At 37.9% G+C, this 26,488-nt stretch overlaps 1 protein-coding gene across 2 annotated transcripts in view; it reads left to right on the top strand.

The window, feature by feature from the left end:
* PPP1R9A (protein phosphatase 1 regulatory subunit 9A) overlaps nucleotides 1-26,488 on the top strand; it is a 107,641-nt gene that overhangs the window by 32,623 nt on the left and 48,530 nt on the right. For both annotated transcript variants that reach the window (XM_087945405.1, XM_087945404.1), the window contains exons 3-5: nucleotides 10,661-10,793; nucleotides 17,228-17,348; nucleotides 24,245-24,349. In XM_087945405.1, coding sequence (XP_087801531.1) covers nucleotides 10,661-10,793; nucleotides 17,228-17,348; nucleotides 24,245-24,349 — 359 coding nt within the window. The remainder of the gene's footprint in view (nucleotides 1-10,660; nucleotides 10,794-17,227; nucleotides 17,349-24,244; nucleotides 24,350-26,488) is intronic.

Below are 26,488 nucleotides of genomic sequence, written 5' to 3'. Positions count from 1 at the left end.
ACCGAATGGGAAACTCCGAGGGGACCTTGGTCCCGTATTCATATTGACTTTGCGGGGCCTACCAAAGGACACACTTTCCTTATTACTGTCGGCGCCTATTCAAACTGGCTCGAGATTCATCGAATGAACACAACTACAACGGACTCAGTCATCAATAAATTAAACAGACTATTTGCCACACACGGGTTTCCGGACGTGTTGGTCTCGGACAACGGCCCACAGTTTACTGCATTACCCTTTGAACAATATCTTGCTGATCAGGGCATCCGCCATGCGCTAACCTCGCCCGCGCACCCTGCGGCGAATGGACGTGCAGAACGCATGGTACAATTTGTAAAAAAGACCCTTCACAAAATGGAATTTGGCAACATCGACGAGAAAATCAATCGAATTCTCTTGTTGCAGCACATCACGCCACAGCGTGACCAACAAAACGCCCGCTGAACTTCTTATGGGGCGGAAACTACGATCGCACCTTGACCGGCTCCACCCCGCATTCGCACCGGAAAAGCCCCTTCGGCTCCAGCAGCAAATGCCGGGAATTTAAGGTAAGCGATTTAATCTTTGCCAAAAACTTTTCCGGCGACTCGTTATGGATACCCGCAACCGTTACCCACCTTACCGGGCCTAGATCCTACCGCCTGCTAACGGACGATGGGAGGGTGTGGAAACGCCACATAGACCAACTCCGATCGAGATTACCACCCAGCACCCATGACTCCCGGGTTCACCAACTCAAGGGGAGGAAATATCGAGAAATTGACTTTGATATGACAAATAACAGGCCAACGGAAACCCTACGGCCCAGCGAAACACCGGAACTTGAAGCGGGGAGGAGTTGAATTTTTCAGGGAACTTTAATACGGGGAAACCGAACTGCAAAACCCGAAGAAACACGGAGTAGCAGAGACAACCACAGTGGAAGCAGCACGGAATCACCGTGCAGCGAAACTGTAGTTAATAAAGATCATCCAAACGCTCCACCGGAACCGGACCTTAGACCAAACCAGGTGGAACCACGGAAATCATCCAGACAGACCAAACGGCCTGTCTATCTTGAGGATTTTATTACAGCTCCCCTCAAACGGAACCCAAGGGGGAGGGGTGTTGTGAATCAATAAATGTTACTAGCATAAATGCAAATCAGGGTTTGGAAACCTGCATACCTGATTGGCCCTTATACAACAACTAGGGATTGGTCCATAAGTAGTCCCTGATTGGCCACTATTTTGACACTTCTCACTGGTTATAAGTTGAACTTATTGCAAATGTCATTGGTTAATAAGGTAGCAGATAACCCTATAAAAGGGTTGCTGTTGCCCATAGCCTTGCTCTGTTCTGTTCTATTTACGATTATTAAAGAGTTGAAGTCACTGGTCAGATGTCTGGTCTCCATTATTTCCCAAACTTAACAAAATTGCAAATAGCAATCATGTGACCTAAGGACACCACAAGCATTAAAATTGCAAGTCAGTTACGTTGATTGCAATTGTGTCTGTTCCGAACTAAGCAGACTCGTAAGCCTGCAACTCTAATAGTTTTCTTTCCACGGCAGGATCGTAATCCTGCACTTTTGATTGGTCCATGAATAGTGGATCGTGATTGGTCATTTTGGGCTAATCCGATTGGCTAATAGCGGGCCGCCATGATTGGACGCTCCAAAGCGCGGCAAACTCAAATCATTGGTTGATGATACAGCAGCCAGCTCTATAAAAGGAGCTGCTGCTGCCCGAGTATTTTCGCTCTGTTCTGAATTCACTAATAAAGAGTTTGGAGTCACTATTCGATGCCTCGTCTCCGTTCCTTGCACCCACTCTCCCAGATCTAACAGTGTCCACAGAAATACAAGTCCTCATTTAGCGCCATTCTAAGTTAGAATGGTTACTGAGGCAGAGGGAATTAAATAAGGACTGCCTGAATTAGCTGTGGGCTAACAGCTTAGAAGGGAAAACATTTAACCATTAAAACGTATAAGCCGCTAAATCCTAGATCAGAAAGGATGATAAAGGCTGCTTCTTCAGGCTGAGACTTAGCTGCACTAGGAGGTAGGTGCCTCAATAAATAGATAAGAACCCTTTCCCAATTTATATTACTTTTATTTTCTAGATAACTATACTATAACCAGGAAAGGCCTGCAATAAAACAATAATAATTTGTTTATATTACTTCAACTTTTGCATCATTTTAATATCTTAGTCATATCAGAATTACTTTTAAAAATCATTTTTAGTCTAGATGCTGGCCTGTCTTTGATACTAGAAGTGTTATTCTATGGCTAAGGGACCCTAGTGGCATTTTAAACATACCAAGTGAATATTAAGGAATTATAAGATGCCATATATTTTGTTTCATAGTTAATTTTTCTTTTAATCTTGTAAGCATTTGTTTCATTTAACTCTGTAAGATTATCAAAAGGAAGAAACCTATTATTCTTTTAACAGAGTTTAGACATTTCTGTTTTTAAAACAGAAAAGCAAAGCATTATTTTCCCATAAATATAGTTGGAAGGTCTATTAGAAGTCATTTAGTTGAATACTTTGCTCAATACAGGATCCACTAGAATAGTGTTTTTCAAACTTGGCAAGCTTAAGATGGCAAGCTTAAGACTTCTGGGAGTTATGGACTCCTAGAATTCTGGAAATTGAAGTCCACACCACTTAAAAATTTCGAAGTTTGAAAACCATGCTTGACAGAGAGCCACCTAGTTTCTGACAATTAACATCTGAAAGATTAAGTTATGTAAAACTTCATAATGTTTGCCCAAAGTGTTGCATTTTGTTTTCCAAGTGTTCAAGGATTAATCACTCAGTGCCATCTTCCCTCTTTTTCCACGTTTCTCAACAGTAGATTATGCAGCAAACTACAATGATATAAAATTGATGAGCAGTGACATCATTACACAAATATGTTTACCTACTTGGATCCCAATGTCTGACCCGTGTACACAAATTACACTATTTGTATAATGAAGCCACGCATGTTTCATCATGTGCTCCCCTTCCGAATGAAGGCAAATATACATGTCCCAGGTTAATGTTGTACAATCCAATCTGCGTTGGTCACCAGAACCACGGTCTTCCGAGCTTTTGGACTCATACTGGACCCTGTCCTCAGGGAACTTCTCCCTCACCAGAATGTCCCCAAAGTCCTTTTTCAAGAGGCAACTGACTGTGTGTTTTGGGCTATCCTATGCATACTATTTGTTTCTCTTCCTTTCCATGGGCATCTACATTAGTTTTATTTTTTAAGGCTTGTATTGAAATGGATTTGGGAGCAATAATTAATTCTTAGTTACCTCTCAGTGAGAGTGTGCTCAACCAATTAAAGGAATTTGAGTCCTTCTAGCTAGACATTATGGGAGCTGAACCCAATCTCTGATTAAGGTAGTAAGTAGGAAAAAGACGTTCTTACAGTTCCCATAGTGAAGGGAAGAGTAATGCTGAGTAAGAGACTGCTCTTTTAAGAAGTTTCAGTTCCAAAATCATTAAAAGGACCATTTCATTTACTTAAAAAGAAAAGTTTCAATTGTTGACTTTTCACTAAAAGTTCCCTATCAGCTGGCAGTTATGGAAATGTGTTTTAGGTTGGCTTTAGAATAATACATGCTGATGAAATGTAGCTATTTATACTTTGATGCAGTTGACCTACACACTGTTAAATATTTATATTTAAATATTTTGTAAGATAATAGCCTTAAATATTTGTCTTAAAACACACACACACAAAATCAGGAAAATTACCTGTGTACCATATTTATTTTGTTCTTAGTTACCTTAGAACTGTTTCTTCAGTTTTTTTTTCACCTCTCTTTCTACCTTCCTTTCTACTCTGGATTCCTTTTTCTGAATAATTTTAAAATGCTTTTCTCTCTGAATAAATTTATGATAAAGTTTGCCTAGTAATGCTGTAATGTTGTAACAAAGGCACTTTTACAAAAAAGGTTAATCCAGTTGTTGCGTTTGCTGCTTGTGAAGACATGGTTTTATTGCTTGTAACAAAGAGTTACAAAGAATCACTCTTTGAGGGAAATAAGTAGCTGAGAAATGTGAAATATAAATGAATGAAAATAAATATCCTCATTCCTTAACCACTTATGGATATTGATGGTACAACCTGGTCCTTATCTGTTTGTATGTTAATACTATAAAAAAGTATAAACAGATTTCACCAAACACTATTAAGTTTTCTCTTTGTTGGAACTATGATAGTAGATTAGATAAGGATCAGATTTAGGGTAAAATGTAGAAATTCCTTTAATCATATACTGTTAAATATTTCATTTGGAATCTAAGCCAGTTTGGAGAGTACAAATCTTGTTATGCTGTCTGGGAAATTTTGCAGCAGAGAAGAAGAATCAAGAGAGAAGATATGTGTGTGTGTGTGTGTGTGTGTGTGTGTGTGTATACACATACACACACACACACACACTGCTCAAAAAAATAAAGGGAACACTTAAGCAACACAATGTAACTCCAAGTCAATCACACTTCTGTGAAATCAAACTGTCCACTTAGGTAGCAACACTGATTGACAATCATTTTCATATGCTGTTGTGCAAATGGAATAGACAACAGGTGGAAAGCATAGGCAGTTAGCAAGACATCCCCAATAAAGGAGTGGTTCTGCAGGTGGTGACAGACCACAGACCACTTCTCAGTTCCTATGCTTTCTGGCTGATGGTTTGGTCACTTTTGAATGCTGGCGGTGCTTTCACTCTAGTAGTAGCATGAGACAGAGTCTACAACCCACACAAGTGGCTCAGGTAGTGCAGCTCATCCAGGATGGCACATCAATGTGAGCTGTGGCAAGAAGGTTTGCTGTGTCTGTCAGCGTAGTGTCCAGAGCATGGAGGCGCTACCAGGAGACAGGCCAGTACATCAGGAGACGTGGAGGAGGTTGTAGGAGGGCAACAACCCAGCACCAGGATCGCTACCTCCGCCTTTGTGCAAGGAGGGACAGGAGAAGCACTGCCACAGCCCTGCAAAATGACCACCAGCAGGCCACAAATGTGCATGTGGCTGCTCAAACGGTCAGAAACAGACTCCATGAGGGTGGTATGAGGGCCCAACGTCCACAGGTGGGGGTTGTGCTTAAGCCCAACACCATGCAGGACGTTTGGCATTTGCCAGAGAACACCAAGATTGGTAAATTCGCCACTGGCGCCCTGTGCTCTTCACAGATGAAAGCAGGTTCACACTGAGCACATGTGACAGACGTGACAGGGTCTGGAGACGCCATGGAGAACGTTCTGCTGCCTGCAACATTCTCCAGCATGACTGGTTTGGCAGTGGGTCAGTAATGGTGTTCGGTGGCATTTCTTTAGGGGGCTCACCAGAGGTAGCCTGAGTGCCATTAAGTACCGAGATGAGATCCTCAGACCCCTTGTGAGACCATATGCTGGTGTGGTTGGCCCTGGGTTCCTCCTAATGCAAGACAATGCTAGACGTCATGTGGCTGGAGTGTGTCAACAGTTCCTGCAAGACAAAGGCATTGATGCTATGGACTGGCCCGCCCATTCCCCAGACCTGAATCCAATTGAGCACATCTGGGACATCATGTCTCACTCCATCCACCAACACCACATTGCACCACAGACTGTCCAGGAGTTGGGGGATGCTTTAGTCCAGGTGTGGGAGGAGATCCCTCAGGAGACCATCCACCACCTCATCAGGAGCATGCCCAGGCATTGTAGGGAGGTCATACAGGCACGTGGAGGCCACACACACTACTGAGCCTCATTTTGACTTGTTTTAAGGACATTACATCAAAGTTGGATCAACCTGTAGTGTTTTTTTCCACTTTAATTTTGAGCGTAACTCCAAATCCAGACCTCCATGGGTTGCTAAATTTGATTTCCATTGATAATTTTTGTGTGATTTTGTTGTCAGCACATTTCAACTATGTAATGAACAAAGTATTTAATAAGTATATTTCATTCATTCAGATCTAGGATGTTTTATTTTTGTGTTCCCTTTATTTTTTTGAGCAGTGTACACACACACAAACACACACACACACACACACACACACACACAGATACATCTGAATAGTATAAGAAGGTCTATGTTACATATCTAATTCTCTTATTGCCTTCCCAATATCTATTAGCCTGTATCACATATTTAAAGGAAATTTATTTTACTTTCAATTGAAGTCTCTGCTCTTAAAGAAATAAACATGCATGCAAATTAAGAATTAAGATATTTTACTATAATGCATAAACTGTAGGATTTATTAACTCTTACGAAGTCTAATATGGTAGAATAATACTTCTGGTTTAATAAGCCTTTGCTCTTTTTTGTATGAGAGAAGCAATAAAATAAAATGTTTTGATCTAGTTGACATTTCAAAACAATAATTATGGTTTACAATTAGTTAATTGCTATGGCTTATGAAGAGTAAACCACTGGTTTATAATTGACGAAACATCAAACATTCTTAATGGTGATATTTCACCTTCTTGCCTTTGGTTTTTTTTTAATGCTTGTTTTGCAAGTCTTTTGAAAATATCATTGTGGAAGGAATCCCTTGTTTTCATAAATTAGGGGCATGAAATCATAGCCAACATAATGACTATTTCTGTAGGTCATCCATAATTATATGTGTAGGCCTTCTTTTTTCCTTTGTTCTGCATTTTTACATTTTGCCTTTAATGAATCACACTTTCTAAGAAGGTGTTTTCTTAATTACCTTAGTCTAACAAGCTCTGTATATGTATTTGTTGTCTTATCCCCAGAAATACATGCATATGCTCTGAATCACCCACCCATTTTTTTTAACGTTAGGAATTATACAGAAAATGTTGACTCATTGGGGAAGAAATGTGGGTGAGTGAACCACAATGTGCTAGTTAGTGTGAGGGGGATACATATAGTGCCACAGTGAAAAAGCTAGTCTAAATCTTGTACAGAAATATTTTTGTAGAGGACTAATCTGTTAAGTGCATGTTTCTTACAAGTCAAATAGCACATTGTTGGACAGAATTAAGCATATATCTGAATTTAACTTTTCTCTAAATTTTCGATGTAAGACTAATTAGGCAGCAATCTACAAATTCTGGCCATCATATCCAACCTGTTTGTCTTGGAATTATGGGAACTTTGATGTGCCTGAAGGAAAATTAAAGTTGAGGAAAGAGTTTAAAGACTTATGCACTATGTTGTGTACAGGTAGTCCTTGACTTACAACCACAATTTAGCACAAAATTTCCATCACCAAGCAAGGTAGTTGTTCAGTGAGTTGGGTCATATTTTTCAGGATCCAGATCTGCTCCCCAGGCCTTGAGTTTGACACCCCTATCTATAATGACAGCATGAACAGAGCAGTTATTCAGCATTTACCTTGTAGATTGACTTGTGATTACTTTTCCTGAAAATAATGAAAATAATAAAAGTAGGGAAATCCTCAGTTATGTATAACTATTGGATATTTCCCAGGTTTTTTTCCCTTAATATTATCTCTTTGATATGGTATGTGATTTAAAAAACACTTAAACCTTGCACTTTGTTTAGGCAGCTTACATTCTCATGCACTTCTGTGACCGTCTATTTGCTGTCTAATCTTCTTTTCCCCCCTGCATTGTATTGTATTTACAGCTGATGGAGCTATACCAGCTAGGCACCTATCCTAGATAAACTCCTACTTTTGGCTTATATCATTTCCTTTTTTGCCCTGCTTGTTGCCTTTGGAGCCACTATGTAGCTAGATTATGCTTAAAATAGAAACCTTTCTGATTTTTGAAGCACTGATTTCTATTGAAATTTACAAATTAAAAAAATAAGATTTTGCATCTTGTTAGCTTATTACTCATTGCACTAATCAGAAAAAGAGCAAGAGTAAGAAACTGTAATTAGGAGAAAGAAAATGCTTCTAAGTTCTGCAGGTGCAATTAGAACTAAATCTAAATCTGTAAAAATTAGTAATTACTGGTCTGGCATTTGGAGATTTCTTACAGATTTCCTGAAGAAACTTACTGTGCCATTTTGATCACACCATAAAAATCTTTTCTTTAATCACGTTTATTTATTTATTGGCCTTTATGTTTGCAAATTTCCGTATGCATATAAACATAGCATAATATAGAAGTTCATGAAAGTTCATAGATGTTCACAATCTTTTGTTTTAGCTAAATTTGAGAGTTTGCTGGAAAAATACAATCCTTGCTGGGTGATGAATTGTTTGCCCTTTAGGTAGATAGAGAAAAAAATGCTTTTGTTTGAAATCAATATAAATGTTTATTAGCTTGAAAAGAATTGGTTTAATCATGCTGCTAAAGATCAGCTCAGGCCTACATATTGTCACACTTAAGTCTTTGCTTAAATTGATTTTTAAATTGTTATTTGAAACTACCAACAAACATTAAATTACATGTAATGTAAGGAAAAAGGTTGTTATATTCATAGTTATAATATAGATAGAATTGGAGAATAATTCACTCCTTCCCTAGGGAGTTGGAGGTGCGTCATATTTTCACCTAATCTTACTAACTTATTTATGCATTTGAAATGGAGTAGACTTGCTGTAATATAAATTGCAGGTCGGTACATAAATATAGTTTAGGTCACATTTCATCTAGGTGATCACCAGAAAACAACTTGGTGGCTCATCATTAGCATCACTGATGTTCCATCAGTAATTTTCTCTACAGTGTTTTTGTTACATTGAAAAATCAAGCTAGAGTCGTGGCCAGTAGATATGAGAGAGGAAATTGGTGGTCGATGGTCAAGGCATGGAAAAGGTTAGTAAACAGACAAAAGAGAAGTTGCTGTACGTGATTTGGGGATGTGGAGAAGAGGGAGAAGACAAACTGGATGATTGCTAATTTGGCTAGTGTGGCCTCTATTGTCTTCCTGTTCACAATCTTTTGGAACTAAAGCAAGAAACATTTAGAAGAAAAGACAGCATTCCCCACAGGTCTTGGGAATAGTTGTTCCTAAAAGGAGATACGATTTTGTATTCCTATGTATGATCATTACAGTTGAGAGCTCAGAAAACTCTTGAGAGCTAGCAAGAGATTAAAAAAATGAATTAAAGTTATAATTCCTCACTCTATAATTTCCCTTCTTGGTTAAAGACCTTTTATGCCAAAGATTGGATTGAAATGGGTTTCTAAACATTCAATATGTAAACATGTATGGAATAATCAGTAGCCAGTTGCTTTTTGTGCCTTACCTAGAAAAAGGATGCATTCATCCTGAGGATCTTAAGTTTTGTATATAGTTCTTTAGGACTGGATTATAAATCTGGGAATATCTTTTGGAATAAATCCAGCAAAAACTGTTTGTGTGCAATCATTGTTTTGTTATTCCAAATAAATGAAATACCAAACCCAAAGTCAATAGAAGCTAAAAAAACCCTGCATTTAAAGCAAGATTGTCCTAATCTTCCTCCTTTTCAGGATCATGTTGGTGCTCTTTTGGAGATAACCATAAAACAGTGCAGCATACTCATCTGTTTCCTTGACAACAAGACTTGCCAAAGGCAGTGCAGGATTTTCTCCTCCTTTCTTCTTAACCTTTACAAACTAGCTGATGATTTCCGATATTTACTTTAAATGACTAAGATGTGTATCAAGTTAAAAGTATACAATTAATTGAAAAATTAAAGTAATAGTTTACAACATTTCAGTGTATTGATATATTATTGAAAAGTGTAATTATTTAAAGCATTTTTTCATCCTGGAACACAAATATCAGAGTCCCAGTTAGCATGTAGATGAAATAAACATAATAAACTTTTTTCAACTCATCAATTTTGCAAAAAGAAAAGATAATTTTTAATTTTTTTACTTGGATGCATGCAATAAAATTAGCACTTTAATTATTTGTGCTGATTTTATTAAGAATTTTTAAACACCAGCTTCTTTTTCCTTTAATTTTTTCTATTAAACAAAATACAAGAAATTTATTTGTTGCAAGAGAAGTATGGCCTTGCTATGATTAAATAAAGAAAACTTTATTGTTGTCAAGTACATATTAAAATTCAACAGAATAAAATGGGATTATATTCTTAATTCTGTTATGCAACTAAAACACTTAATTTATACTCAAACAATTGTCAAATTAATTCAAACAAAAGAGAAAATTGTAATTATTTTAATAGTTATACTGTTAAAAGAAATATATTTTCTATTTAAGTGCTATTACAATTGTTGGATGCTTAATCTAAGTACACTTTCTATTTCTTAGGAAAGCCACTCGAGTTCCAGAATTCCAGCATTCTTGTGGTGTCTGATATTCCCAACTTGGCCTAATTTGAAGGGGTAGCAATAATGAAGAGAGTCATGCTAAGAAGCTCTGACTGGTTTCTGAGTATTACTTGGAACTTCCGTGCTTTTCTACTTCAAAGACACTTATTTTATACTTCGTCATTTCCAGAATTTGAACTCCATATGGAAGAATGATAGATTCGATCCATTAATGAAATACCTTAACTTTATAAATTTATTAAGATGATTCAGTTTTTACTGATCATTATTTTCATTAGAGTGGGTTTAACCAAAGAATCATTTGGTCTACTATCGTGTTTTCAATAGTAGAAACTGAATCTTGGATGAATTCACGTTCACTTCATGGAAATAGTCATTTTTGCTTAGTTTAATGGGAGGAGGCTTTTTGTAGGCATTTGAATTTAACTGACTTTGATTATAATCTCTCTTTAGGTTTTCAGTACCTACTCTGATGAAGAATACGACCGGAGAAATGAAACAGTTGATCCAATATCTTCATCAGCTGAATATGAATTAGAAAAACGTGTGGAAAAATTGGATCTTTTCCCAGTAGACATTGAAAAAGGTATATATTCTGGAATTGCCATAGGGCAGGAGTTGAATGGTTTAATATATTAAGTGCTACTTAGATGTGCCCTTTAAAAAAATTGGCATTTGGATATAAAAATTAGCTGTATATTGCTCCTTGAATCTATAATAAGTAATCCATAATATAATTTATTGACATAATTTCATGAGTTTTTTATTTTTGTGAGAGAGTAAATTCATATGAATTTTAATCCTGCGCTCACAGCCCTTAAAACTCATTGGCTTCAGTGTAATTTTTAAAGAAGCTTAACTAAATGCCTTGAGATACAAGTTGAGAAAAAGAATTTAATGTATATACTGTTTACATATGTTTAAATAAAGAGATGAGATATTTGGTTAGTATGCATCCCAAAAAATATAAATTATTAAATGATGATAAGTTAACCACTGAGACACTAGTGAATCTTTGTTTGTAAAAATGTCGGGCCTTAAGCCCCATGTTTGAATTCCAATTTCTAGGAAGGAAATCAGAAGAACTAAGGTAAGTGCTTTCCACTTTCTGGAAGATAAACAATTTAAAAATGACTGTGCATTAGGAACTTCTCCCTAAATGTATCTACTTGTTCCACTACGTTGTATGGAGTGAGTGTACTACAGGACACTCTCTATAAATAGTTTCATCTAGTAAGACTTAGAAGGAATGTCTTCTCCAGAATTGCCCTTGCCCTGTAAAATAGCTGTCTCCTTGAGATCAAGTAAGGCTCTCATTCTTTTGACCTTCTGAAAAGCCTTGGTGTGTAAGTCTTCCCCAAAGTATTGGGCCAAAATAAGGTTGTAACTGTCAGAGCAAGGAATAAAAAATGGTACAAGGCATTACTCCAGAACAGTTTCTTCATTGTTATTCTCCTATAGATGGGAATCTTGCCAGGCTAAAGCATACATTTGCATAGATATATCCTATGAAAGGTTGGGGGTGTTCACTCTGGCTGTTTTCCTTCATATCAAAGATTCCATGCTGAGCTGTCTCTTTGCTTCTTGGAAAGGCCTTCTCCTTACTTTGTACTACATTTCATCACAATTTCCCGCATTGACCGAGAGCTCAAAAATAGAGATGGCTCTGTGGCCCCACGCTTGTGCAGGGTCATTTGCAAAAATGAATCAAGCAAACGTAAATTCATTTATACTATAAACTCACTCGCCAAAACCAACACCATCCATAAGAACCTCCGTTGTCGCCCTGACCTAACCATACAGCAACGTGCCCGCTCCGTGCACTCCGCATCGAACTCAAAACCGCTCTAGACAATGGAGAGAAGGACCTGTACATTGACTACCATGCTGACTGTATCAAAAGTAAACCACTCAACCCAATACTCAGCTTTTACCCTCAACCACAACCCTACCTCAACCCATCCACCATCACCCAAGACTAGGCACGCACGCCCCCAACTACCTCAATTCCAACTACTGCCGGCCTTAAATGCAAACTACTCAATGCAAGAAGCCTCGTGAATAAAATACCTGAATTTCTCTTCCTCCTAAATATGGCTAACTTCGACATTATATTTGTCTGTGAAACATGGCTCAATGCATCTCTCCCCGACTCCATTACCACAGTAAGAGACTATCCTGTTTACAGATCAGATCGTGAAAATTGTCGAGGAGGTGGAGTTGCTATATTCTATAAAAAATCCTTACATCTAAAAAATATCCAAGTTACCCAGGAGTTTGCCCTTCCTGAAACCATCATCTGTGAACTATCCTCAAATATCACAATTCGATTCTTACTATGTTACAGAGCACCTGATTATGACATCGAACATGTAAACAAGCTAAATACATTACTAACATGGGCTGCATCCTGCCCATACCCTTTTATCCTTCTTGGTGATTTCAATCTACCTCATATTAACTGGACCCTAAATGATTGTACAACTGAAATCATACACACAACCTTCTACAATGCTATTACAAATCTGGGACTGGAACAACTAGTAACCAACAACACTAGACTAAACAACTGCCTCGATCTCATCTTCTGCAACAGTTTGAACCTAATCTACGGAATACAATCTAAAGAACCCTTTTCCAGTAGTGACCACAATATGATCGACTTTTTGTCTCAACATACATCCACACAAAAATCACCACAATGATGTAATCCCCTATTGTAACTTCAAAAAAGGCAACTATGATCTTATAGACAACGATCTCTCATCCCTTGATTGGCAATCTCTATTCACTGGATGCAATACCGTTGAAGACCATTATAACATATTTTTTACTTGAAGTCAAAAGAGTCATCAAACTATATGTTCCAACAACAACTCCCAAAACAAAACAAAAAGCAGATTACCCATATCAATAAGGAAACTTCAATCCAAAAAGAGATCACTCTGGCGGAAAAACAAATCTGGTCACGCTACCAATTTCAAAACCGATACAAAAATCTATGCCACCAGATAAAGACCAAATGCACCAATTATCACATTAAACAAGAGGAAAACCTTCTAGCACCAATTCCACCCGCTTTTTACAATTTTGTAAACAACAAACTAAAAGACTCAAGGTCCATCCCTCCCTTGATAGGACCTGATGGTAAAGACTGCAACGACGACACCATTAAAGCCAACATCTTTAACACATTCTTCGGCTCAGTATTTGTAAACAGCAATGGATCATGCCCAATATTTCCTAGCCGTACCACAGATAACAACAATGATCTAATACATTTCGATTTCACAGAAGACAATGTTGAAAAAGCAATACGCAACCTAAAACCATCTCTATCTATTGGACCGGATGGAATATGTGCCTACTTCTTAAGAAAGCTATCCACTGCCATAGCCAAACCTCTAAGCATAATCTTTGAAAAATCTTTCAGAACCAGCTCCTTGCCTAACCTATGGTCACAAGCCACAGTCATCCCCATCTTCAAAAAGGAGACCCAAGCCTAGTTGAAAATTACAGGCCAATCTCCTTATGCTGCGTCACCTGTAAAGTCATGGAATCAATTATTAACCAATCCATCATCCTTCACTTAGAGTCAAATAACCTACTCTCCAATAAACAATTTGGTTTCAGAAAAACTATCCTGTAATCTGCAACTCTTACACTGCAAAAACATATGGACGACACAACTCGACCAGGGCAAAACAATAGACGCAATCTACATAGACTTCTGTAAAGCCTTTGATTCAGTGGTACACGACAAACTACTCCTAAAAATAAAATCCTATGGTATCTCTGGACAACTGAATAACTGGATAGAAGCATTCCTGTCAAACAGACAACAAATGGTCAAAATCGAGCGCCCTATCAAATCCAGTACCTGTCAATAGTGGTGTTCCCCAAGGCAGTGTTCTAGGACCAACTCTCTTCATACTCTACATAAACGACCTCTGTGATCATATTAAGAGCAATTGCGTTCTCTTCGCTGATGATGTAAAGCTGTTCAATACCACAGACAATACTGCTACCCTACAAAAAGATCTTGACTATGTATCCGAATGGTCAAACAAATGGCAACTTCAAATCTCAACAAATAAATGCTCTGTCTTACATATTGGCAAAAAAATCAGAAAATAAAATACAAGCTGAATAGTCAAGATCTTGTTGATGACCCAAGCTCTGTAAAGGACCTTGGAATACTCACCTCTAATGATCTAAGTGCTAGAGCACACTGCAACTACATAGCCAAAAAGGCATTAAGAGTTGTTAACCTAATCCTACGTAGCTTTTTCTCTGGTAATATCACACTACTAACCAGAGCATACAAAACATTTGCTAGACCAATACTCGAATACAGTTCATCAGTCTGGAACCCACACTACGTATCTGATATTAGCACAATTGAGAAAGTCCAGAAATATTTCACAAGAAGAGTTCTCCACTCCTCTACTCGAAATTCTAGAACTAGAAATTCTAGAACTAGAAAACCTTGAATTACGCCGTCTTCGTTCTGACTTAAGCATGGTATACAAAATCATACATTGCAATGTCCTACCTGTCAATGAATACTTCAGCTTCAACCATAACAACACAAGAGCACACAATAGATACAAACTCAAAGTAAACCGCACCAAACTTGATTGCAGGAAATACGACTTCAGCAATAGAGTGGTCAATGTCTGGAATACTCTACCCGACTCTGTAGTTTCTTCCCAAACCCCAAAAACTTTAACCTTAGACTGTCTACTATTGACCTCACCCCTTTCCTAAGAGGTCTGTAGGGGGCGTGCATAAGCGCACTAACGTGCCTCACCGTCCCTGTCCTATTGTTTCTCTTATTCTTTTATTTTTCTTATATGTAACCATTTCATGTATTCACAACTATGTATACATTTATACTTATTATCTTGTAAACAATTGGCAAATCAAATAAATAAATAAATAAATAAATAAACAATAAGTTCAGATGTAGGCAGATCTTGTTTTGCATTACTAGGAATTACTTTGGTGTTGGTTCAATGGTTTTATTTTATGCTTTATTGTGCCATTGTGCGCCACCCAGGGTTTAGTTTAGTTTAGTTTATTGTCATTGCACCTCGTACAACTAAATCAAATACCATCTTTAGTGCACATCACGATCATGAAAATAAACAGAAACACACATCCTTCACACTCCACACATTGAATTGAAAAACCCTGACACCACACCAACATTGTACTATACAGTAGAATTCAACAGGTGGCCATGTAAGTCTACTTCAGGGGTCTTCAAACTTGACATCTTTAAGACTTGTGGACTTCAACTTCCAGAATTCCTCTTCCAGTCATGTTAGCTCATGAATTCTAGGAGTTGAAGTCCACAAGTCCTAAAGTTGCCAAGTTTGAAGACCCTTGGTCTACTTTTTTGCCTACATGTATAGATTGACCAATACCAAAGTTCAAAGTTGGTATTGAAAGGGGCAATTAAATGTTTTAAAATGAAGCAGGGAAAGTGTCACCTCTCACACTGTTCCAGTTAAAAACCTTCTGTGAAGTTCCATTTCCAAGAAGTGTGAACATTTATCATCAGAAAAAAGGCAGAGTGTCTCCACAGCAGTTACAACGCCACTTTTTAATATTTGCTTCAATAAATTAAAAACATATGGAGTGATTGATTATTGACAGATGGACCAGATGAAGATATACTATCTGGGGCTTCTAGAGGAAAGGTGCAGTATAAATCTAATAAATATATAACAAATCAGTTACCTTGGCACCACAGCACTGTCTGTCATCCTAGTAACAGTCATTTGCCACTGTGCTCCATTTTTCCATTCTTTTTCCTTCTTCATTTCTTTTATAAGACATATATGCCAACCTTTTATTTTTCTCTATTTTTAAGGGAATAATTTCTCCTGTCTCATTTATTGTGCTGCAAACAATTTTTGTAAATTATCTGCAGATCTGTAAAAAATACTTTTAATCCTAATATGGCCCTATTATTAAATATATGTATATGTAAGATTATATTAGACAATATTGCCAGAGGATTTTTGCTAAGTCTATAATGCTGGGAAAAGTGGAAAGAAACAAAACAGAAGGACCAAACTGAGACAACTCATTTTAGAGAAAATATTATCAGCATAGTGATTAAGTGTTAACACTAACTTGATGGCACATCTTTCTTTCTTTCTTTCTTTCTTTCTTTCTTTCTTTCTTTCTTTCTTTCTTTCTTTCTTTCTTTCTTTCTTTCTTTCTTTCTATTATTCATTCATTCATTCATTTCCAAAGAGATCAGTGGTCATATAGTGAGGAAGATTCTCGAATGCTTGCAAATGATTACTGGGATCTTTGAGTTTGCAGAAAAAGAGTCTTAATGATATAGTTGTTTTTGTGTAACAAAAAAATACCTGTACCAGTTTCTACAAAATGAACGTATATTTTGCAATGAGCTAACTTTTCTGAAACAATTCTCATAATGTACAGATATAAATTGGGGTAGTTGGTGGCTGAAACCTGTATTAGAATCTTGGATTTTATTGCAAAGGTTTATAGGGTTAAACCAAACAGTGAGAAATGAAGTAAGTTTGAAAAATTCACGGGTGGAAGACCATCCATTGAATCACTATTGTATCTGTATAAGTATAACCTAGCACTGATGATGTTTTTTTTTTCTGGTGAGACTAGTCTATCAGGTAAACCTGGTCTACCCAACTAAGGGAGGGAGCATATTGCTTCCACTCTCACCTTTCAGCCCCAATCTAGGAACCTTCGCAGGCAGTCCCTTTCGTGACAAAGTATTTTTGTATTGAATGTATATTTTACCGACACTGATGATGTTACCTAGTTTTGTAATGAAACGTCTGCAAGAAAACCACCAAGCTCAGAAAGCACCAGGGACTCCACAATTCAATCCTGAGCTGCAAATATTTATGTATATTTATATGTACTTTTGTACACAAAATTTGAAATCAATTAGAAAGTATAGGATTATTCCTATGGCACTAATTCCTAATTAGCTTCATTCAATTTGTTTTTCAGATGAGCAAGGATTTGGTATTACTATTATTGGAATGGGAATTGGAATAGAAACAGGTTTTGAGAAGCTAGGTATATTTGTAAAAACCATTACAGAAGATGGGCCTGCAGAAAAAGATGGCAGGTAAATATGAATGATCATTGTTTGACGTATCACTGAAAATTAAAGTGTATTGTGGTGTACACTTCTAAAAATTACAAAATTAATAGAGCCTATAAATAATAAGTGTGTGTTTTTCATTGAAAGTTAGTATTTATAAATTCTGTGGTTTTATTAGTGATTTAATCAAACATCACATTTGGTTTTATTTTGACCTTTCATGCTGAAAATTAAATCATATTGAAGTGTAAACATCTAAAAATTAAACATATTTGAGTGTCTTAACTTTCATCACATAATTTTTTTTTAAACTTACATCAACATGACATCAACCATCCAACATTAGTGAGAAGGCAACTCTTTGAAGAGTTGTTATTTTAATGTCACAGAAAATCTACTTTTGAATATACAGTAAACTGAAATAAGCAATGAGAACCATTGAGGAAAATACTTATTTCTCTATCAAGCATTTAATTCTTTTTATCCTGAAGTTACTGTACATCTGTAGGCAAACTGAAACTATGATTAGTTACTTCTAATTGAATCCATGGGATAAAATTTGGAGATCAAAAAAATGAATCATATAAACAGGGAGAAATTCAAGATAAAATAAAGAATGAACATTTTTAAACTTACATCAACATGACATCAACCATCCAACATTAGTGAGAAGGCAACTCTTTGAAGAGTTGTTATTTTAATGTCACAGAAAATCTACTTTTGAATATACAGTAAACTGAAATAAGCAATGAGAACCATTGAGGAAAATACTTATTTCTCTATCAAGCATTTAATTCTTTTTATCCTGAAGTTACTGTACATCTGTAGGCAAACTGAAACTATGATTAGTTACTTCTAATTGAATCCATGGGATAAAATTTGGAGATCAAAAAAATGAATCATATAAACAGGGAGAAATTCAAGATAAAATAAAGAATGAACATTGATGGAACACAAGTTAATTATAAAAAGTATAAGGGAAACTTATTATCAAACACAAAATAGTGTACTGATGCTATATTCAGAGTATCAAAGTTTGGATATAAACAAATCACAAAGAATTAATTAAAAAGTCTAAAAATGTAGAAAGGATAACATGCCAAGACTTAGAATGTCATTTGGAAAACTATTCAGACAGTTGATATCAGTTGCCAACAATTTTTCCCATTGAGTAAGAACATAAAGCTCTTGTATTACATACAAGAATTTATACAAAGATTCAGTTTGGACATTCAACTTGAAGCCAAGTTGATCAAATATTTGAAATGATTTGCTTTCCAAAGAAGATCAGTGATTTGGATTAAGTTTGAAAAAAAAAAATCAACATGCCAACTATTAATATTAATTTCATTCATTCATGAATTGAATTCATATAGACAAATACAAAGCTAACTGCAGAAAAAAAGAAACTGTGATCATCAGAGATTCTGATGCATCTGTTCATTATTAGAATAGCACAGGTAATCAGTTAAACATAAATTGAAGACAGAGACAGAAAAACGATTTTGTATCCTAGTTGGGATCTTTATTATATGGTTTTAATTCTATATCTGGAACAAGAAGGGCTCTAGGGACAATATGAGTAAATCAAAACCATAATGAGTTACAGGTTAATATCTTTGGGTCCATCTGGTGAGGACCATGAGGTATGGAAGGCTGTGATTTTTGAATATAAGAGGAGTAAATGTTAAAGAATAGATATAACAAGTGAAATGAAAGAAAAATAAGTAATATTGTTTATGGAGCTAAGAGAATAATTTACGATTTTAAAGGATAAGAAAATTGCTAGGCTATTTTTTCCAACTAAGCAAGTAAATATGTGGCAAATAGTGATGATACCTCATCAGTGTCTTACTAATCTGAGAGATCAACTGACAATATATTTAGCAACCATTATGCGAATGAAAATTCAAGTGCTGACTGTCTACCTTCTCAGAAGAATTTGACACCCCAGTAGACTGGACTCATGGGAGCAATAAACCCAGACTATAACAGCTTTGAAATGCTTTTATATATCTTTTATATATCTAGTATGTTTCCAAATGAAATATTATATTTAGTAAATGCAGTTACAAGGAATAAAAGTAGTGTCCAGTTTACCAGCTCTGCAACACTCCTATGGGTAGACTTTGGAAAGGGTAAGTAGATTGCAGTTTTTCTTCCAACTATGAATTGTTACTGTACATGCAAATAGCATGAAATGCCATTAGGGTATTTGGAGAAGTCTTCATGTCACCCATATCCAGGCCTCATTCTCTATTTTGAAAATGGCCTGTATTGGATAGAAAAGTATAGTTCTGTGAAGTTATAAGCTCTCTATTAATGGCTCAAAATGCTATCTATGTACTTGTATATGCATCTTTAAAGGGAATCTTCACTGGATTGACACAGTGAAATGGATTGTGTTGTGGGTGAATATTTTATATGGAACAGTACTATACCTATTAGGATGGTGGCCTTTTGGGAGTTGCTTCCAGTGTGGAATGAGAGTCTGGTGCTCTCCAAAAGTGAGGAGAGCTGCTGCAGCCTTTGAAAATCAGTTGGAAGTTGATTTCTGCTTGCCTTTTATCTCCCCAGATCAAAGGGAGATCTAGAGAGCCACATGGGCTCTGGACAGCAGTTCCTTCTAACTAACTGCCGAAATGGAAAAGTTTCTGCAGCCAGATTGAAAGTTGATCTGCGAGGAGCTGAGATTTTAAGTTCTAACACTCCCCATCTCTTAGCCACTTAAATAAATAATCAATTACAACTGAAGAGATAATCCCTTTTGCAGGAACGACTCGTGATACAAAAGGTTTCAGTGGATAAGGAAATACTATTTTTGCTCCAGTTTTATTTTTATTTTTGAAGAAAATGCTTTGATACAATTTGTTAGTAAGCTAAATAGAAAATCCAGGCATCAGAATTTCTGTTAATTATCTTTATAACAACTATAGTAGTACTATTATATATTCAAAAGCGTTCAGGTTCAACACTGCTGATTAATGAAGATAGAGATGGCTAAGTTAACCTCTTTGTTTAGGGAAAAACACAACCTACACTGCTCAAGAAAATAAAGGGAACACTTAAACAACACAATGTAACTCCAAGTCAATCACACTTCTGTGAAATCAAACTGTCCACTTAGGAAGCAACACTGATTGACAATCAATTTCACATGCTGTTGTGCAAATGGAATAGACAACAGGTGGAAAGCATAGGCAGTTAGCAAGACATCCCCAATAAAGGAGTGGTTCTGCAGGTGGTGACAGACCACAGACCACTTCTCAGTTCCTATGCTTTCTGGCTGATGGTTTGGTCACTTTTGAATGCTAGTGGTGCTTTCACTCTTGTGGTATCATGAGATGGAGTCTACAACCCACACAAGTGGCTCAGGTAGTGCAGCTCATCCAGGATGGCACATCAATGCGAGCTGTAGCAAGAAGGTTTGCTGTGTCTGCCAGTGTAGTGTCCAGAGCATGGAGGCACTACCAGGAGACAGACCAGTACATCAGGAGATGTGGAGGAGGCTGTAGGAGGGTAACAACCCAGCATCAGGACCGCTATCTCCGCCTTTGTGCAAGGAGGGACAGGAGGAGCACTGCCGGAGTCCTGCAAAATGACCACCAGAGGGCTACAAATGTGCATGTGGCTGCTCAAATGGTCAGAAACAGACTCCATGAGGGTGGTATGAGGGCCCGACATCCACAGGTGGGGGTTGTGCTTACTGCCCAACACCGTGCAGGATGTTTGGCATTTGCCAGAGAACACCAAAATTTGCACATTCGCCACTGGCGCCCTGTGCTCTTCACAGATGAAAACAGGTTCACACTGAGCATATGTGATAGACATGACAGGGTCTGTAGACACCGTGGAGAATGTTCTGCTGCCTGCAACATCCTCCAGCATGACCGGTTTGGCATTGGGTCAGTAATGGTGTTCAGTGGCATTTCTTTAGGAGGCCGCACAGCCCTCCATGTGCTCACCAGAGGTAGCCTGACTGCCATTAGGTACCGAGATGAGATCCTCAGATCCCTTGTGTGACCATATGCTGGTGTGGTTGGCCCTGGGTTCCTCCTAATGCATGACAATGCTAGACCTCATGTGGCTGGAGTGTGTCAGCAGTTCTTGCAAGATGAAGGCATTGATGCTATGGACTGGCCCGCCCGTTCCCCAGACCTGAATCCAATTGAGCACATCTGGGACATCATGTCTCGCTCCATCCACCAACACCAAGTTGCATCACAGACTGTCCAGGAGTTAGGGGGTGCTTTAGTCCAGGTGTGGGAGGAGATCCCTCAGGAGACCATCTGCCACCTCATCAGGAGCATGCCCAGGCATTGTAGGGAGGTCATACAGGCACATGTAGGCAACACACACCACTGAGCCTCATTTTGACTTGTTTTAAGGACATTACATCAAAGTTGGATCAGCCTGTAGTGTTTTTTTCCACTTTAATTTTGAGTGTAACTCCAAATCCAGACCTCCATGGGTTGCTAAATTTTATTTCCATTGATAATTTTTGTGTGATTTTGTTGTCAGCACATTCAACTATGTAATGAACAAAGTATTTAATAAGAATATTTCATTCATTCAGATCTAGGATGTCTTATTTTTGTGTTCCCTTTATTTTTTTGAGCAGTGTATATTTATGATTGAATGAAAACTCCTTATAGACTTTTTCTATGAAATAGGAAAAAATCACTTACAATTTGTGGTTTTGATGATAAAAAATGAATGATATAAAAAAGGATTTTTGGAATCATCAAACAAGAAATAATTTTGTAAATATACTTAAATTTGATGCAAAAGAAATAGGAACTATTTTTTTCTTTTAGCACTTTTACTTTTCTTTTTTACTGCTGTATTTATTAGTTTGTTAGTTTTTAGTTGTTTTGTAAAACTTGAATAAATAGAAAAAAAATGTAGTTCAAACCGCAGAGTAATGGTTTAACTCAGAAAATAATTTTTTAGTGTTGTAGACCTGATTTTATAATTTTTACATGGAATATTTAAACTATTCAACTGAAAAACCTCTGATTCTCTAAATATATTTCCCTTTCTGATGAGAGAAAAGTAGCTTCTTATTTATAGATATTTATGAAAATCCTGTTATATGAAGGAGGCTGTGTCAATCCTTCCTACTTATTTCAAAAAATGAGTCATAAATGAGAGGTAGTCAGTGGCAAGCAAAAAATGCAGCATTGAAAAGTCTCTGAAATTTAATACTTAAAGACACAAAAACAGGCAACTTTTTCAACCAGTTAGCATATTTGGCATTTTTGGAGCATATTGTGGATGTTGTCACACAGTGGCTATCACGAAGGAGTTGCATGTTCGTAGAATAGTTGTTAAGGAGAGGGAAAAAATACATATTCTTCCTCAATAGTTCTCTAGAAGATACATCCTAATGTCCCACCTATTGTTATGATCTTGATGGTGAAGTAATTGTCAGGTAAAGAGGACCAAAATAAGTTACTCAGGATACAAATAATCCTGGCCCCAGTAGGTCTAGAGAGGTAACATTAGACCCCAATTCTTGTGACACTCACAGTGGTAATTCAGACTTTGAACCAGAGTTTTAGCTACCCAAACAAAAGGAATAATGACATCTTTGCAGAATTAAGAGATAGGGAAAGGTGGATTGCTTAGTTACAAAGAGAAGGACTTGGTCAAGCAGTTATATTTGGGAATAGCCTAATGCTGCAAATCAGAATTAATAATAGCCTTTAGTTTTCAGGAATAGCCTAAGAGCTCTAGGTTTCACCTTTGTGCCATCCCAAGTTTGAACAAAACTCTTCAATCGTTTCATCTTACATCCCTTATTGTAGGCTTTTCTGAAGTTTTTCTGGGGACATCAATCTCTAATTCCATCTCGAGTCTAACAATTAAGAGAATGAATGTACATAAAATTGGAGAAAAGTGGGAATCTAGAGCAGGGCTGTCAAACTCACAGCCCTCTGGTCAGATGCGTAATGTGCTAGCCACGCCCATGCCCAGTTTAGCAAAGGGTGAAAAAGTCTGATATGTCATGTGATTATGCAAGTTTGACACCTCTGATCCAGAGGTTCAGTCAAACTGCTCCAAGCCAACCCCAGTTTAGGCGCTACCAAAACCATAAATATTTTATTTGGTCTGAGTTTCAGATAAAACAAAATCTAGATTGGTATATACAGACATGGCAACATCATTTTATCTGCTATCTCTACAGCTTCTAGAAGGCGGCTTGTTTTTTCCCCTAGAAAATTCATATGAAATCACAATCACAAAAAAATTCTTGGTGGCTCATAAACCCCAAAAGACATAGGTCACTGAAGTGTCAGCCTCTTAGCCTTTTTAGTGCTTTCTTTTCCCACTCAACTGTTATTAATGTCTCAACACATTATACGAAAAAAACAAAATAGCAATGAATCAACTAGAAGGTGTTCAGATATCTCCACCTGCCATACCATCTGGGTTTTGTGTGTGTACATTGAGTTGCATTTAGCAGAAAAGTTTACTGGGTACGAATAAAATGTTTATTTCAAGAGCCAAGTTTTATGAGATACTGGCTGTGTTATAATTTGATTCTATTTAAATGCAAACATAAAAAAACCAGAAGGCAATTGAATGATGAAAAATTGTTGAGCCTTAGTACTGTGCAATATTCTGCTTCTTTTTCCCCACTTGTGCTTTTATTCCAGTGAGTATACATTTTTCGTTGTTTATTGTTATTGGTTCAAAATTTACACAGCTGTACTTATAAACTTGTCATGGTACCTGATGTTGAATTGTTTATCTTGATTTAAGTAAAGAATTAGTGCAAAAACATTTGACCTAAGTTTCAAAAGAGGTTTCAGCAGTAGATTCAGCAGTGGCCAACCTACTTTATCTTTCACTATGCAGATTATGAAAATGTTATGCATTTCTTTACATGTCTGTTATTTTTATTTTTTCTTAAGGATCCGGTTAAATGACCAAATCATAGAAGTAGACGGAATCAATATGGTTGGTGTCTCACAAGATTTTGCTTCGACAGTTCTTAGACGTTCCAAAGGAAGAGTCAGGTAACATTTTCTAGGAAATCATGGAAAAGAAGTGTTAAATTTAATGCAACTATGTCACTGTGCAATAACACAAATAGCATAATCCAAATAAATGGAGTGAAAACAATTAACATTTTCAAAAAACCCTTTGCCTTAATATATCTATACTTAATGTAAGTATATTAAATATTATTCTACTGGTTGTTACCTCACAGTGTGAAACAGATGGCCCTTGCTTAATAACCACTCATTAAGCACTGTTTAAACTTATGACAGTAAGGTAAACCATCACACCGTCTTTCTGCCCATCACAGCCTCCCTGCAGTAACATGACCACAATCCAGACATTCAGCAACTGGCTTGAAATTATGATTTGCACTCTCTCATATTGTGAAGATGGATAATACGTATTGTCTTTCTCACTTAGTCATCTGTGTGAATTTTTAATTCCCCTGCAGTGTTCGTTTCTAAGCATTTGACTTTCCTTGGTTAGAAGAGTAAGGATTTCTATTACTTTTTAAAATTTTCCTTTAAAAAAATTAGACATACATGTAGTCCTTGATTTATGACCACAATTGAGCCCAAAATTTCCATTGCTAAGCGAGACAGTTGTCAAGTTGCCCCATTTTACAATCTTCCTCATCACAGTTGTTAAGCAAATCACTACATATACCGTGTTTCTCCAACAATACGGCCTCCACCAATAGGAAGACCCAGCATGTTTTCTAGGCATAAAATCAAATTAGCCCCCTCCCCCAAATTTAGGCCTAGTTTAAAACATGCAAAATAGGGGAAGGGTGGGGGACTTGCCATTTGGAGTGCCGTTGGAGCTACCACCGCCATTTGGAGTGCCCTTGGAGCTGCTGTCGCGTTTGGAGCTGCCTCTGCCGCTGGAGCCGCCGCCGCCATTTGGAGCTGCCTCTGCCATTTGGAGCCGCCGCCGCCGTTGAGCTGCCTCTGCCGTTTGGAGCCGCCGGCGCCCGTTTGGAGTGCCGCTGTCACGCTTTGGAGCTGCTGCTTCCGTGTTTGGAGCTGCCGCCGTGTTTGGAGTGGCGGTGGTGCTCCAAACAGCGATAGTGCTCCAAACGCGAGAAGCGGCAGCTTCAAACGGCGGCGGTGGCTCCAAACGGCGGCAGCAGCTCCAAACGGCAGAGGCAGCTCCAAACGGCAGAGGCAGCTCCAATGGTACTCCAAACAGCGGCGGCAGCTCCAAATGGCGGCGGTGGCTCTGCTTCGCGTGTTTGGAGCGTTTCTGCCATTTGAGCCGCCGCCGCCGTTGGAGTGCCGCCGTCACGTTTGGAGCTGCCGCTTCCGTGTTTGGAGTGGCGGTGGTGCTTCAAACAGCGGTAGTGCTCCAAACGCGAAGCGGCAGCTTCAAACGGCGGCGGCGGCTCCAAACGGCAGAGGCAGCTCCAAACGGCAGAGGCAGCTCCAAACGGCGGCAGCAGCTCCAACGGCACTCCAAACGGCAGTGGAATGGGCAGAAGGAAAGCAACAGAGGCAGGTGCCAAAGGTCTTGGGTCTGCAGCAAAGGTGTTTGGTGGGAGTAGGGAGCTCTCTGCGCTTCGCCATGATCGCCCCTTAGGAGCAGCTGGTGGCGAGGCTGCACCCGGGGGGCTCTAGATGAGGATGAAAGGGGGAAATTAAGTTACCCCCGAAAAGACGGCCTAGCCGTTTTTCGGGCTCAAAAATAAGGCCCGGCCTTATTATGTGAGAAACACGGTATTAAATTAGTAATATGATTATAAAGTGAATCTGGTTTCCCCATTGACTTTGTTTGTCAGAAGATTGAAGAAGGTTACCATTACTCTTTATGTCACAACATCATAGGTTTGTGTGACATGTTTATTATTAGAGGCGCAGTGGTTAGAATGCAGTACTGCAGGCTACTTCTGCTGATCACCGGCTGCCAGCAGTTTGGCAGTTTGATCCTGACCAGCTCAAGGTTGACTCAGCCTTCCATCCTTCTGAGGTGGGTAAAATGAGGACCCAGATTGTTGGGGGCAATAGGCCTGACTCTGTAAACTGCTTAGAGAAGACTATAAAAGCACTATGAAACGTTATATAAGTCTGACCATTTGAAGTTATAACAGATACTCAACGTTACTTACGATCTAGTTTTGAAGTTTCCATGTTGCTGCCCCCCCCATCTGCAGTCAT

Source organism: Notechis scutatus, chromosome Z (assembly GCF_049901735.1).
Source record: "Notechis scutatus isolate UNSWTSFEM ecotype Mainland chromosome Z, rNotScu1.2, whole genome shotgun sequence".
Classification (NCBI taxonomy): Eukaryota; Metazoa; Chordata; class Lepidosauria; order Squamata; family Elapidae; genus Notechis; species Notechis scutatus.
The sequence above is the reverse complement of the archived record's forward strand: the minus strand, read 5'-3'. Positions and strand labels throughout refer to the sequence as shown.